The sequence below is a fragment of the Camelina sativa genome, chromosome 9, assembly GCF_030686135.1.
Source record: "Camelina sativa cultivar CO46 ecotype springtype chromosome 9, ASM3068613v1".
Lineage (NCBI taxonomy): Eukaryota > Viridiplantae > Streptophyta > Magnoliopsida > Brassicales > Brassicaceae > Camelina > Camelina sativa.
In genome coordinates this window covers 8,694,846-8,710,239 of record NC_141888.1, presented here as the reverse complement: position 1 = coordinate 8,710,239, position 15,394 = coordinate 8,694,846, and the positions used below count along the sequence as shown (strand labels likewise).

Here is a 15,394-nt window from a genome sequence, read left to right as displayed (position 1 = left end):
AAATTAATCAAGTTAATATATCTAATATTCTAATATTGATAATGTTAGCAAAATAATGAAATGATAAATTATCTGTGTAACACCAAATTAATGATAATTAAATTTATATTCATATTGATCCAAATCGTTCGCACAATATAATTTCATTGCGTGTTATTTTAAATTTCAATTGTAAATATTAATTATATATTAAAATAACTCAAATGTAAAATAATATATATCTGGAAATACTTGTTTGGTTACAAAAATCCTAAAACAATTTTTAAAATATATATCTGTTTATAAAAATTCAAATCACATCATATGCTGAAAAAAATCTAAAATTTTATTAACTTTATGTATTAAATAGTAATTCAAATAATTAAATATAAGATTAAAAGGGAAAGGAGAATCTTATTTTAATATAATATATTACTTTAAATTAGGTAGATAGATTTTAGAAAATTAAAATTATCAAATAAGGAAATGATTATGTTTGGTTATAAGGATTGTAGATAATTTAGTTGGAACATTGTTTGGATACAAAGATAACAGAGGACGATACAAAAAAGTACTTAAAAAATGTTAAGATAGATATATATATATATTATCGAAATGAAACACGACAACACAAAAGATTGTGAAGAAAAATGTCCGGGCCGTAGATCATTTTGGGTTAACTAGACTAATTATTGGGCCGCCTAGTTATAATTCTATTGTATTTATATGAACACATATTCCCTATATAATCAAACAGATTACACAACTTTTTTTAGACTATATTTATAAGTTAGTTACAAAATAGGTTATAAATTAAATATAGATTGATTATAAAAAAATTATTATAGATTAATTGGTCAGTTATAAATTAAATATAGATTGATTATAAAAAAATTATTATAGATTAATTGGTCAATCTATGAGCTATATGAATACACTTAAAAATATCCGAAATAATCTTTTTAAAGAGAATATTCTAATGATTTATACAATTTCCAAAAGAAAATATTTAGTATTCCATGTATTGTAACAAAATATATACTGTTAGGCTAAATATACTGTTAGACATAAAAAGAAATAAAAATTTGGCAATTTATTACACTTAATCGTGATTTCCAAGATCTTATTATGCAGTTGAAAATAAAATCTTACCTAAGCACGGGTTATATTATAAACTTTCACCAAACATGTTCAAAAATTAAAAAAAAAAACAAACAACAAACATAACCAATTCTCATACATAAAATTACATAATTTTTTTCAAGCCATCATATTTAGCATATGATTTTATTGCATAATGTTTTATCAAAAAAAACTTTTAAAAACAATCATATAAATTATATATTTTTCTAAAATTATAATATAAATAAAAAAGATTTCAACCCGTGCTCTAGTCCGGGTCCTAATCTAGTTATTTTTTTAATTTCATCACACTTGTCTTTTTAAACATGCATATCTCCTCATGTTTATATGCCATCATATTATTCTCATAGCATAAGGATTTTTTAAACATCATCTTTATAAGCTGTGTTTGAACTATAAAATTGTTGACTTTCAAATTGTGGAAAAGTATTAGTATATTTTCAAAGTATTGGTTGAAGAACATAGATAAAGTAACGAGAGGAGCTTGAAGATTAAGATAAACTAAAAAGAGAGAAAATACGTATAATTTGTGTGTATTTTTTTGTTTAGTAACAACACTTTTTTTTTCTTTTGAAAATTTGTGAATTTTCATTAATGAAATGGATTGTAGAATCTACAATATGAAATACAGTAGGTAGTCCTCACCCAAAAAAAGTAAAAAATTGAGGCCTAGCTAGAAGTGAAAAACATCAGAATAATACATTAAAGGGTTCTTAGCCAATCTTTTAACAGGTTCTTGAAATTCTTCCGATGAACCTTTGCTAGGATTGCGTCCCTGACTTGCCTGTCCAGAATCTTGAACTGCACTTGAGGTGGAGTTGAGACATTGTTGTGAAGGCGATTGTTTCTTTCCGACCAAAGGGTGTAAATTACAGCCTGGGATACAAGTCTTTTCAGAATCTTGGAGGACACAAAGTCGGTGATGTTAAGCCATGTAGCAAAAGCGTCCCACGTATGAAACACAAAAGGAGAGTAGCCGAGTCTCCTAGTGGCTTCATTCAATAGGTCTTCACTATACTCACAGTATATGAAAAGGTGGTCTCGGGATTCAGGAAACCGGGCACAGATGCAGCATGAAGGTTCCACAGGCATTCCCCAGGTTAGCAATCTTGTTCTAGTTGGTAACCTGTCAAGATGAGTGAGCCAAAAGAGAAAAGCATGCCGTGGTATTGCTCCTTTGTATCAAACATTTTGAGTCCATGGTAAAACTTCTTGTCTGTGACGAAGAACCTCCCATGTTTGCTTTACATTGAAAGTTTCTGCCTGCATTCCTTCGATGGTCCACATGAATGAGTCGGGTCAATCTGAAGCTTCCGGAGGTTTTATCGTGGTCAGGTGAATTTGTAGAAGTTCCGCTTGGGGTGATCTTGCTGGCCGTACTAACCAGTTTGAAGAAGAGCAAGCCATAGATATAGTATTGTTTAGTGGGATCCCCGTTTGTGATGGTCCTGAAGGCCCCAAGAAGGAGACAAGAGGTCCAAAGGGGGTCCACCAGTCGTACCAGAAGCTAACTGTCTTACCATTCCCAAGTTGACTTCTCAGGAAACGAGCTGCAAGAGGACGAAGATAAAAGAGAGTTTTCCAGGTCCAAGAGTTCTGCTTTTTCTCATCAATTTGCCAAAACACCCCATCCTTGATTTTATTGTTTTGTATCCATTTGGCCCACAGCGAGTCATCAGCAGAGAAGAGCCGCCATATCAGCTTGAGACATAGTGTTTTATTCCATATTGAGAAGCAGCGGAACCCCAAAACACCTTCTTCCTTTGGAAATAGACTTCCAAGAAACCATTGCGTTTGGTTGTTTTGTTATGTCTCCGGACCAGAGGCTCTTGATGTTCTTAGACAGGTTTTCGGCAGGATAAAAGCGGAGGCCCAAAAGTTTACCGTACCATATATGACTGTGGAGATTAGTTCCTTTCTCCCTGCATAAGAGAGTGCCCTGGCAGACCATGTGGTGAATCGAGAAGTGATCTTATCAATTAGTGGCCCATACTCAGATACTCACAGCTTTCTGTGCATTAAAGGCAAGCCTAGATAGCGGATGGGTAGTGAACCGAAACTGAAACCAAGAGTAGATAGCCCAGAGGTTTCAGTTTGGTTCACTCCCGCAACAAATAGCTCAATCTTGGCTTTATTCATGGAGAGACCCGATATTTCAGCAAAACCCTGTAAGACTCTTGTAACATTGTCCAGAGAGTTTTGTTTTCCATCAAAAAATATCATGATGTCGTCAGCAAAGGCCAAATGTGTTACCTGAGGGTTTGTGGCGTTTGGATGGTGCCCGATAAGGCCACCGTTTAAAGAGCTGTTGAGCATCTGGGAGAAAACCTCCATAGCCAGTGTGAACAGGTATGGAGATAAGGAATCTCCTTGTCTAAAACCTTTCGCACCCTTGAAGAAACCGCATGATTAACCGTTCACTGCCACTGAGAATCGAGATGTTGAAATACATTCCCAGATCATATTTACAAAATGTGTCGGGAAGTTCATAGCCTTTAGGGTGTTAATGACAAAGCCCCAATGCACTGAGTCAAACGCCTTCTTGAGGTCAACAACACCAGAATAATACATTAGAGGGTTCTTAGCCACTCCTTTAACAGGTTCTTGAAATTATTCCGATGAACCTTTGCTAGGATTGCGTCCCTGACTTGCCTGTCCAGAATCTTGAACTGCACTTGAGGTGGAGTTGAGACATTGTTGTGAAGGCGATTGTTTCTTTCCGACCGAAGGGTGTAAATTACAGCCTGTGCTACAAGTCTTTTAAGAGTCTTGGAGGATACAGAGTCGGTGATGTTCAGCCATGTAGGGAAAGCGTCCCACTTATGAAACACAAAAGGAGAGTAGCCGAGTCTCCTAGTGGCTTCATTCCATAGGTCTTCACTATACTCACAGTATATGAAAAGGTGGTCTCGGGATTCAGGAAACCGGGTACAGATGCATCATGAAGGTTCCACAGGCATTCCCCAGGTTAGCAATCTTGTTCTAGTTGGTAACCTGTCAAGATGAGTGAGCCAAAAGAGAAAAGCATGCCGTGGTATTGCTCCTTTGTATCAAACATTTTGAGTCCATGGTAAAACTTCTTGTCTGTGACGATGAACCTCCCATGTTTGCTTTACATTGAAAGTTTCTGCCTGCATTCCTTCGATGGTCCACATGAATGAGTCGGGTCAATCTGAAGCTTCCGGAGGTTTTATCGTGGTCAGGTGAATTTGTAGAAGTTCCGCTTGGGGTGATCTTGCTGGCCGTATTAACCAGTTTGAAGAAGAGCACGCCATAGATATAGTATTGTTTAGTGGGATCCCCGTTTGTGATGGTCCTGAAGGCCCCAAGAAGGAGACAAGAGGTCCAAAGGGGGTCCACCAGTCGTACCAGAAGCTAACTGTCTCACCATTCCCAAGTTGACTTCTCAGGAAACGAGCTGCAAGAGGACGAAGATAAAAGAGAGTTTTCCAGGTCCAAGAGTTCTGCTTTTTCTCATCAATTTGCCAAAACACCCCATCCTTGATTTTATTGTTTCGTATCCATTTGGCCCACATCAAGTCATCAGCAGAGAAGAGCCGCCATATCAGCTTGAGACATAGTGTTTTATTCCATATTGAGAAGCAGCGGAACCCCAAAACACCTTCTTCCTTTGGCAGGCAAATAGACTTCCAAGAAACCCTTGCGTTTGGTTGTTTTGTTATGTCTCCGGACCAGAGGCTCTTGATGTGCTTTAAACAGGTTTTCGGCAGGATAAAAGCGGAGGCCCAAAAGTTTACCGTACCATATATGACTGTGGAGATTAGTTCCTTTTCCCTGCATAAGAGGGTGCCCTGGCAGACCATGTGGTGAATCGAGAAGTGATCTTATCAATTAGTGGCCCATACTCAGATACTCGCAGCTTTCTGTGCATTAAAGGCAAGCCTAGATAGCGGATTGGTAGTGAACCGAAACTGAAACCAAGAGTAGATAGCTCAGAGGTTTCAGTTTGGTTCACTCCCGCAACAAATAGCTCAATCTTGGCTTTATTCATGCAGAGACTCGATATTTCGGCAAAACCCTGTAAGACTCTTTTAACATTGTCCAGAGAGTTTTGTTTTCCATCAAAAAATATCATGATGTCGTCAGCAAAGGCCAAATGTGTTACCTGAGGGTTTGTGGCGTTTGGATGGTGCCCGATAAGGCCACTGTTGAAAAAGCTGTTGAGCATCTGGGAGAAAACCTCCATAGCCAGTGTGAACAGGTATGGAGATAAGGAATCTCCTTGTCTAAAACCTTTCGCACCCTTGAAGAAACCGCATGATTCACCGTTCACTGCCACTGAGAATTGAGATGTTGAAATACATTCCGAGATCATATTTACAAAATGTGTCGGGAAGTTCATAGCCTTCAGGGTGTTAATGACAAAGCCCCAATGCACTGAGTCAAACGCCTTCTTGAGGTCAACAACACCAGAATAATACATTAGAGGGTTCTTAGCCAATCCTTTAACAGGTTCTTGAAATTCTTCCGATGAACCTTTGCTAGGATTGCGTCCCTGACTTGCCTGTCCAGAATCTTGAACTGCACTTGAGGTGGAGTTGAGACATTGTTGTGAAGGCGATTGTTTCTTTCCGACCAAAGGGTGTAAATTACAGCCTGTGCTACAAGTCTTTTCAGAGTCTTGGAGGATACAGAGTCGGTGATTTTCAGCCATGTAGCGAAAGCGTCCCACGTATGAAACACAAAAGGAGAGTAGCCGAGTCTCCTAGTGGCTTCATTCCATAGGTCTTCACTATACTCACAGTATATGAAAAGGTGGTCTCGGGATTCAGGAAACCGGGCACAGATGCAGCATGAAGGTTCCACAGGCATTCCCCAGGTTAGCAATCTTGTTCTAGTTGGTAACCTGTCAAGATGAGTGAGCCAAAAGAGAAAAGCATGCCGTGGTATTGCTCCTTTGTATCAAACATTTTGAGTCCATGGTAAAACTTCTTATCTGTGACGAATAACCTCCCATGTTTGCTTTACATTGAAAGTTTCTGCCTGCATTCCTTTGATGGTCCACATGAATGAGTTGGGTCCATCTGAAGCTTCCGGAGGTTTTATCGTGGTCAGGTGAATTTGTAGAAGTTCCGCTTGGGGTGATCTTGCTGGCCGTATTAACCAGTTTGAAGAAGAGCACGCCATAGATATAGTATTGTTTAGTGGGATCCCCGTTTGTGATGGTCCTGAAGGCCCCAAGAAGGAGACAAGAGGTCCAAAGGGGGTCCACCAGTCGTACCAGAAGCTAACTGTCTCACCATTCCCAAGTTGACTTCTCAGGAAATGAGCTGCAAGAGGACAAAGATAAAAGAGAGTTTTCCAGGTCCAAGAGTTCTACTTTTTCTGATCAATTTGCCAAAACACCCCATCCTTGATTTTATTGTTTCGTATCCATTTGGCCCACAGCGAGTCATCAGCAGAGAAGAGCCGTCATACCAGCTTGAGACATAGTGTTTTATTCCACATTGAGAAGCAGCGGAACCCCAAAACACCTTCTTCCTTTGGTAGGTAAATATACTTCCAAGCAACCCTTGCTTTTGGTTGTTTTGTTATGTCTCCGGACCAGAGGCTCTCGATGTGCTTTAAACAGGTTTTCGGCAGGATAAAAGCGGAGGCCCAAAAGTTTACCGTACCATATATGACTGTGGAGATTAGTTCCTTTCTCCCTGCATAAGAGAGTGCCCTGGCAGACCATGTGGTGAATCGAGAAGTGATCTTATCAATTAGTGGCCCATACTCAGATATTCGCAGCTTTCTGTGCATTAAAGGCAAGCCTAGATAGCGGCTGGGTAGTGAACCAAAACTGAAACCAAGAGTAGATAGCCCGGAGGTTTCAGTTTGGTTCACTCCCGCAACAAATAGCTCAGTCTTGGCTTTATTCATGGAGAGACCCGATATTTCAGCAAAACCGTGTAAGACTCTTGTAACATTGTCCAGAGAGTTTTGTTTTCTATCAAAAAATATCATGATGTCGTCAGCAAAGGCCAAATGTGTTACCTGAGGGTTTGTGGCGTTTGGATGGTGCCCGATAAGCCCACCGTTGAAAGAGCTGTTGAGCATCTGGGAGAAAACCTCCATAGCCAGTGTGAACAGGTATGGAGATAAGGAATTTCCTTGTCTAAGACCTTTCGCACCCTTGAAGAAACCGCATGATTCACCATTCACTGCCACGGAGAATCGAGGTGTTGAAATACATTCCTAGATCATATTTACAAAATGTGTCCGGAAGTTCATAGCCTTCAGGGTGTTAATGACAAAGCCCCAATGCACTGAGTCAAACGCCTTCTTGAGGTCAACAACACCAGAATAATACATTAGAGGATTCTTAGCCAATCCTTTAACAGGTTCTTGAAATTATTCCGATGAACCTTTGCTAGGATTGCGTCCGTGACTTGCCTGTCCAGAATCTTGAACTGCACTTGAGGTGGAGTTGAGACATTGTTGTGAAGGCGATTGTTTCTTTCCGACCAAAGGGTATAAATTACAGCCTGTGCTACAAGTCTTTTCAGAGTGTTGGAGGATACAGAGTCGGTGATGTTCAGCTATGTAGCGAAAGCGTCCCACGTATGAAACACAAAAGGAGAGTAGCCAAGTCTCCTAGTGGCTTCATTCCATAGGTCTTCACTATACTCACAGTATATGAAAAGGTGGTCTCGGGATTCAGGAAACCGGGCACAGATGCAGCATGAAGGTCCCACAGGCATTCCCCAGGTTAGCAATCTTGTTCTAGTTGGTAACCTGTCAAGATGAGTGAGCCAAAAGAGAAAAGCATGCCGTGGTATTGCTCCTTTGTATCAAACATTTTGAGTCCATGGTAAAACTTCTTGTCTGTGACGAAGAACCTCCCATGTTTGCTTTACATTGAAAGTTTCTACCTGCATTCCTTTGATGGTCCACATGAATGAGTCGGGTCCATCTAAAGCTTCCGGAGGTTTTATCGTGGTCAGGTGAATTTGTAGAAGTTCTTCTTGGGTGATCTTGCTGGCCGTTTTAACCAGTTTGAAGAAGAGCACGCCATAGATACAGTATTGTTTAGTCTGATCCCTGTTTGTGATGGTCCTAAAGGCCCCAAGAAGGAGACAAGAGGTCCAAAGGGGGTCCACCAGTTGTACCAGAAGCTAACTGTCTCACCATTCCCAAGTTGACTTCTCAGGAAACGAGCTGCAAGAGGACGAAGATACAAGAGAGTTTTCCAGGTCCAAGAGTTCTGCTTTTTCTCATCAATTTGCCAAAGCACCTTATCCTTGATTTTATTGTTTCGTATCCATTTGGCCCACAGCGAGTCATCAGCAGAGAAGAGCCGCCATATCAGCTTGAGACATTGTTTTATTCCACATTGAGAAGCTGCAGAACCCCAAAACAGCTTCTTTCTTTGGCAGGCAAATAGACTTCCAAGCAACCCTTGCGTTTGGTTGTTTTGTTATGTCTCCGGACCAAACGCTCTCGATGTGTTTTAAACAGGTTTTCGGCAGGATAAAAGCGGAGGCCCAAAAGTTTAACGTACCATATATGACTGTGGAGATTAGTTCCTTTCTTCCTGCATAAGAGAGTGCCCTGGCAGACCATGTGGTGAATCAAGAAGTGATCTTATCAATTAGTGGCCCATACTCAGATACTCGCAGCTTTTTGTGCATTAAAGGCAAGCCTAGATAGCGGATGGTAGTGAACCAAAACTGAAACCAAGAGTAGATAGCCCAGAGGTTTCAGTTTGGTTCACTCCCGCGACAAATAGCTCAGTCTTGGCTTTATTCATGGAGAGACCCGATATTTCAGCAAAACCCTGTAAGACTCCTGTAACATTGTCCAGAGAGTTTTGTTTTCCATCAAAAATATCATGATGTCGTCAGCAAAGGCCAAATGTGTTACCTGAGGGTTTGTGGCGTTTGGATGGTGCTCGATAAGGCCACCGTTGATAGAGCTGTTGATCATCTGGGAGAAAATCTCCATAGCCAGCGTGAACAGGTATGGAGATAAGGAATCTCCTTGTCTAAGACCTTTTGCACCCTTGAAGAAACCGCATGATTCACCATTCACTGTCAATGAGAATCGAGGTGTTGAAATACATTCCCAGATCATATTTACAAAATGTGTCGGGAAGTTCATAGCCTTCAGGGTCTTAATGACAAAGCCCTAATGCATTGAGTCAAACGCATTCTTGAGGTCAACAACACCAGAATAATACATTAGAGGGTTCTTAGCCAATCCTTTAACAGGTTCTTGAAATTCTTCCGATGAACCTTTGCTAGGATTGCGTCCCTGACTTGCCTGTCCAAAATCTTGAACTGCACTTGAGGTGGAGTTGAGACATTGTTGTGAAGGCGATTGTTTCTTTCCGACCAAAGGGTATAAATTACAGCCTGTGCTACAAGTCTTTTCAGAGTCTTGGAGGATACAGAGTCGGTGATGTTCAGCTATGTAGCGAAAGCGTCCCACGTATGAAACACAAAAGGAGAGTAGCCAAGTCTCCTAGTGGCTTCATTCCATAGGTCTTCACTATACTCACAGTATATGAAAAGGTGGTCTCGGGATTCAGGAAACCGGGCACAGATGCAGCATGAAGGTTCCACAGGCATTTCCCAGGTAAGCAATCTTGTTCTAGTTGGTAATCTGTCAAGATGAGTGAGCCAAAAGAGAAAAGCATGCCGTGGTATTGCTCCTTTGTATCAAACATTTTGAGTCCATGGTAAAACTTCTTGTCTGTGACGAAGAACCTCCCATGTTTGCTTTACATTGAAAGTTCCTGCCTGCATTCCTTCGATGGTCCACATGAATGAGTCGGGTCCATCTGAAGCTTCCGGAGGTTTTATCGTGGTCAGGTGAATTTGTAGAAGTTCCGCTTGGGGTGATCTTGCTGGCCGTATTAACCAGTTTGAAGAAGAGCACGCCACAGATACAATATTGTTTAGTGGGATCCCCGTTTGTGATGGTCCTGAAGGCCCCAAGAAGGAGACAAGAGGTCCAAAGGGGGTCCACCAGTCGTACCAGAAGCTTACTGTCTCACCATTCCCAAGTTGACTTGTCAGGAAACGAGCTGCATGAGAACGAAGATACAAGAGAGTTTTCCAGGTCCAAGAGTTCTGCTTTCTCTCATCAATTTGCCAAAACACTCCATCCTTGATTTTATTGTTTCGTATCCATTTGGCCCACAGCGAGTCATCAGTAGAGAAGAGCCACCATATCAGCTTGAGACATAGTGTTTTATTCCACATTGAGAAGCAGCGGAACCCCAAAACACCTTCTTCCTTTGGCAGGCAAATATACTTCCAAGCAACCCTTGCGTTTGGTTATTTTGTTATGTCTCCGGACCAGAGGCTCTCGATGTGCTTTAAACAGGTTTTCGGCAGGATAAAAGCGGAGCTCTAAAAGTTTACCGTACCATATATGACTGTGGAGATTAGTTCCTTTCTCCCTGCATAAGAGAGTGCCCTGGCAGACCATGTGGTGATTCGAGAGGTGATCTTATCAATTAGTGGCCCATACTCAGATACTCGCAGCTTTCTGTGCATTAAAGGCAAGCCTAGATAGCGGATGGGTAGTGAGCCAAAACTGAAACCAAGTGTAGATAGCCCAGAGGTTTCAGATTGGTTCACTCCTGCAACAAATAGCTCAGTCTTGGCTTTATTCATGGAGAGACCCAATATTTCAGCAAAACCCTGTAAGTCTCTTGTAACATTGTCCAGAGATTTTGTTTTCCATCAAAAAATATCATGATGTCGTCAGCAAAGGCCAAATGTGTTACCTGAGGGTTTGTGGCGTTTGGATGGTGCCCGATAAGGCCACCGTTGAAAGAGCTGTTGAGCATCTGGGAGAAAACCTCCATAGCCAGTGTGAACAGGTATGGAGATAAGGAATCTCCTTGTCTAAGACCTTTCGCACCCTTGAAGAAACCGCATGATTCACCATTCACTGCCACTGAGAATCGAGGTGTTGAAATACATTCCCAGATCATATTTACAAAATGTGTCGGGAAGTTCATAGCCTTCAGGGTGTTAATGACAAAGCCCCAATGCACTGAGTCAACCGCCTTTTTCTTGAGGTCAACTTTCAGCATTCCCCTTGATGATATGTTTTTCTGGTTGTAACCTTGAACGAGTTCCGTGGCCAAGAGCACATTTTCCACTAGAAGACGTCCCAAAATGAAAGCAGATTGCGAGTTGGATATGAGCTCCAACATAACCGACTTGAGCCTATTTGCTTGCAGCTTTGAAACCACCTTGTACATTATGTTACAACAAGCAATAGGCCTAAAATCAGACATTTTAGAAGCGTTTTGTGTTTTTGGGATGAGCATAAGCAGCGTGGAGTTCCATTGTTGCAGCAATCTGCCTGATCGAAAGAACTCTAAAACTGCATCCGTTAAATCTTGACCAATCACTTCCCAATGACCTGTGAAGAATTCTACGCAGTAACCATCAGGCCCAGGTGCTTTGTTTTTGGGGAGAGAGATAACAACAGCCTTGATCTCCGCAGGAGTAATGGGAGCAGAGAGTGCCTGTATTGCAGAGGTTGAGCACCTTTGAGGCAGAAAACTGGCCAGCTCTTAAGCGGACAATGGTGTTGCAGAAGACTGTGCGCTAGGGTTTGCTTGAAGAAGTCTACTGTTAACTGTTGGATACCCTCCTTTGAGTCAACAATTATATCATTTGCATTGGTGAGAAATAGGATTTGGTTCTGAGCTTAACGAGACAAGACGACTCTGTGAAAAAATTTGGAGTTTTTATCTCCTTCCTCCAACCAACATATCCTAGATTTTTGCCTTAGGTAAGATTCTTCAGCCTTGGCTAGAAGACACCAAATATGGTGAGCCTGTTTTTCCTCCTCAAGAGCTTGTGGAGAGGGGGAATTGAGTAGATTATGTTGACAGGCTTGAAGAACTTCAAAAGCTGCAGTAACCCTTTTTTCAATACCAGAATAGTTGTCTTTCCTGAAGTCATTGATAATACTTTTAAGCTCCTTCAGCTTTTTGGAGAATAGCAACATCTTTGAACAATCGAATTTTAGAGCAGTCCACCAAAGCTTTATTAACGGTGCAAAATCCGGATGTTGGTTTAACACTGTCAGAAACTTGAATGGCAGTTTCTGCTTTTGCTTGTTGATGTCTAGGAAAACGCATCATGGGCTATGATCTGAGAAACCTGGATCCTCAAAGACTCCGAGTGAGTTTGGAAAAGAGAGAAGCCATACATCATTGACAAGGATACGATCCAGCTTTTTTGTGATTAGACCGACGTCTTGCTTGTTCGACCATGTGAACGAGTTACCACAATAAGGCAGATCAGAGAGGCATGAGTTAATCAAGCACTGACTGAAGTCTTTCATTCCTCTGGTCAGCGTGTTATTAGAGATGACTGACTGTTCATGGGGATGCAATATTTGATTAAAGTCCCCCAGAACAAGCCATGGTTTACCCATCACTGCAGGTGTAGAAGCGAGTGCCTGTAACTCTGCCCAAAGGAGCTTTCTCTCGTCACTGGAGGTTGAGGAAGCGTAGACGATAGAGATTACCAACTCCTGATGCACAATAGGCAACTGAACCAGGCAAGCAATCATTTGGAGGGACTTAGACAAAATGGACACCTTAACAGAAGGGTGCCAGATTACCCAGATTTTCCCAAGATCTGAGCATTCATAATTCTTCGCTGATAACCATCCGGGAGATATACTAGACCGTATATATTGGGCCTTCACATGACTCACATGAGTTTCTATGATGCCACCAAAAATTGGATTATATAACTTTAGCCATTTCCGCATACTCCTACGTTTAATCGTTTAGACCTCTTACATTACGACAAAAAATATCCATAAAAAAAATATAGATTTAGAGGTTTGAAGGGCCTCCAGCCCTTGCTCTCGGATTTTTTTTTCTTCTTAAGACGCTTGGAGATCACCTTGAAAAATCTGTCAGAGTCTTCATCAGGGTTATCATCGTCACCTGAGAGGATATCAGGATCAGATTCCTCTTGTTGGCTAGCTTCCTGGTCTACAGATGGAGATAAATGAGTGAAAAGGTTCGCAGTCAGGTCAACACAGAGCTGTCCTTCATCAATACTCATCTTGTAGTCCTTTGATAGGTGATGAGATAGATGGTGTTTCGCAACAGGGGAGGATCGCTGTCGGGCACTAGTTTCGCCTTCCTCTCGAACACCAGAACCGAGCTTTGCAGACGGTGTTATTGGTTGAGGCATAGAGACCTTAGCAGGGGACTTTGTGGTGGTGGAAATAGGAGCAACGGCTGTGTTTACTGCTTTTGCTATAGTAACTTCTACCACAGGTAGTTAACTTTGGATGGGAGCCTTTCCCGTTTTCTTTTCCTTCTTTGCTCGTGGACAAGATGACACCACATATTTCACTGAGCCGCAAAGAATACAGGTGGGAGGGGCGCTTGTGCACCGGGATATGGTGTGTCCCACCTTTTTACAATGGGTACACAAAGAGGGAAGCCACGGGCTTGATACCCGGATTCTCTTAATCTGTCCTGACTCGAAGCGAGCATTGACAGTCTCAGGCAAGGGTTTCCGTGGGTCAAGTTAGTAACAACACTTAACTTGCATCCTTTACCTTCACAAATTGGTGTTGTTTGACTATATACAGCTATCATTGTGGTTTTCTCTTGGTCAGTAGTAGTACATAAACAACATAAATAGCAAAATATTCACGTTTTTAATATGATTCGAAGATTGCTTTAGGTTCTGGCGTACGATCATAGTTAGTATATACATAATTTTTATTAGAATTAAATCTAGCTTAAGCTTTGGTGATATTTGAACAATTTTATTTTGGCACCGACATAATTAGCTGAAAAAGCGTCATGTCAAAGTCAATACTTCCCAACCACCGTGCTTCATACATGTGAGAATGGGGTACTAGTGTTCTACCAAATTTGAGTATAGGATTAAGACTTCATTCGCATATTGGTAAAACGTGCAAAAACATTTGCATGTCGTATTTTACATGATACTGTTTACTAACAGTCAATAAAAGCGCCAATATATTTTAAAGATCTTCTTCGTCAAATATGTTTATGATCCATATTGTATTACACTTTTCTAATTGAAAATGTTAAAAGAGTTTTCGTAACGTTACCAGAAACTTCTTTTTTGTAATTAAATATTTTTTTAAACTCAGAGATCAAAGAGATTCAACTTCTTCAAAACATGTAAATCAATACTCAACCAAACAAGATGTTCGAAACCAAAACTTCTTAATAAAATGGGTCCATTGATTGACCATTTGATATCTTTAACACTATATGTACTGAAAATTTTATGTTATCTTTAAAATGGTCTCACCATATTAGAAAAATAGTTATGATCAGTTTCGCCGATGGGAGGTCCAAACTCCAAACGCAGAATAATTTTAAAAATAAAACCTTAGGCAAATATACCCAAAGTGTAATATTCAGCCGCATTATGTTTAATGTTTCTTCGGTATGCACATGTTTGATATTAAAACGTATTTGCGCTTGCGCCAATTGAATCTTTTGGTTAGATGGAAATCACTATTAATTGGCTTGTAATTTCTATTTACGTTATCAAGTACGTACGTTATATTATTTAATTTCTTTACGTAAGAGATGTTAGTACCAGTTAATATTAACTAGCTCAACATATTCGAGTAGTCCTACGCTTCGGTTAACCAAATCGAACCGAGTCAGTTTTTTATAAGGGAGATTTACATTGAGACATACTAAAAGTATGTTCATATCACACAAAAGGCATTTTTTGACTAATTTTTCTACTGTTCACATGATTTATATATTATTTTAGCTCTGATCATGTAAACAGATGTGTAACTAGAGAAAAAAAAAGTAGTTGTATTAAGATCCATCCGATTCTAACTAAGGATTTGATCCGACGGCTAGAGATGAACGTGTATTATTAAATGAGAGTTTTGTGTGAATAAGAAAGAAAAAAAAAAACAAAAAGTAAAAGTAGATAATTGGTTGCATCCTAGACCATTCGATTTCAACTACTAATTTGGATCTAATGGCTTAGAATGGTTGCAAAAAACACAGCAGAAATTTGCATCTCTGTCTCCTCTTCTTCTTCTTTCTTCTTCACTTTTTTCTCTTTCTTTTTGTAATCATTTTATTAAATTATTATGACATATGTTTTCGATTTTATTTTTATGATTCATTATAATTTTATTTTTTCTACATTTAAGACCCATTTTACTATATTTAAAGTAAATAATTATAATACGTATTATCCAATTATAGTTGAATATTTGTTAATTGTTATGTGGATGCAAAAATATCTTATTATGT

General features: G+C 40.2%; 1 protein-coding gene across 1 annotated transcript; it reads right to left on the bottom strand.

Moving 5' to 3' along the window:
* Positions 1-1,824: 1,824 nt before the first annotated feature.
* Positions 1,825-3,456, bottom strand: LOC147937930 (uncharacterized). Its single transcript, XM_087465361.1, has 4 exons — positions 3,128-3,456; positions 2,909-3,044; positions 2,507-2,823; positions 1,825-2,248 (listed from the first exon to the last, which is right to left on the bottom strand). The coding sequence occupies exons 1-4, from the start codon at positions 3,454-3,456 to the stop codon at positions 1,825-1,827; spliced, it is 1,206 nt and encodes a 401-aa protein (XP_087321487.1).
* Between the last annotated feature and the right edge of the window lie 11,938 nt (positions 3,457-15,394).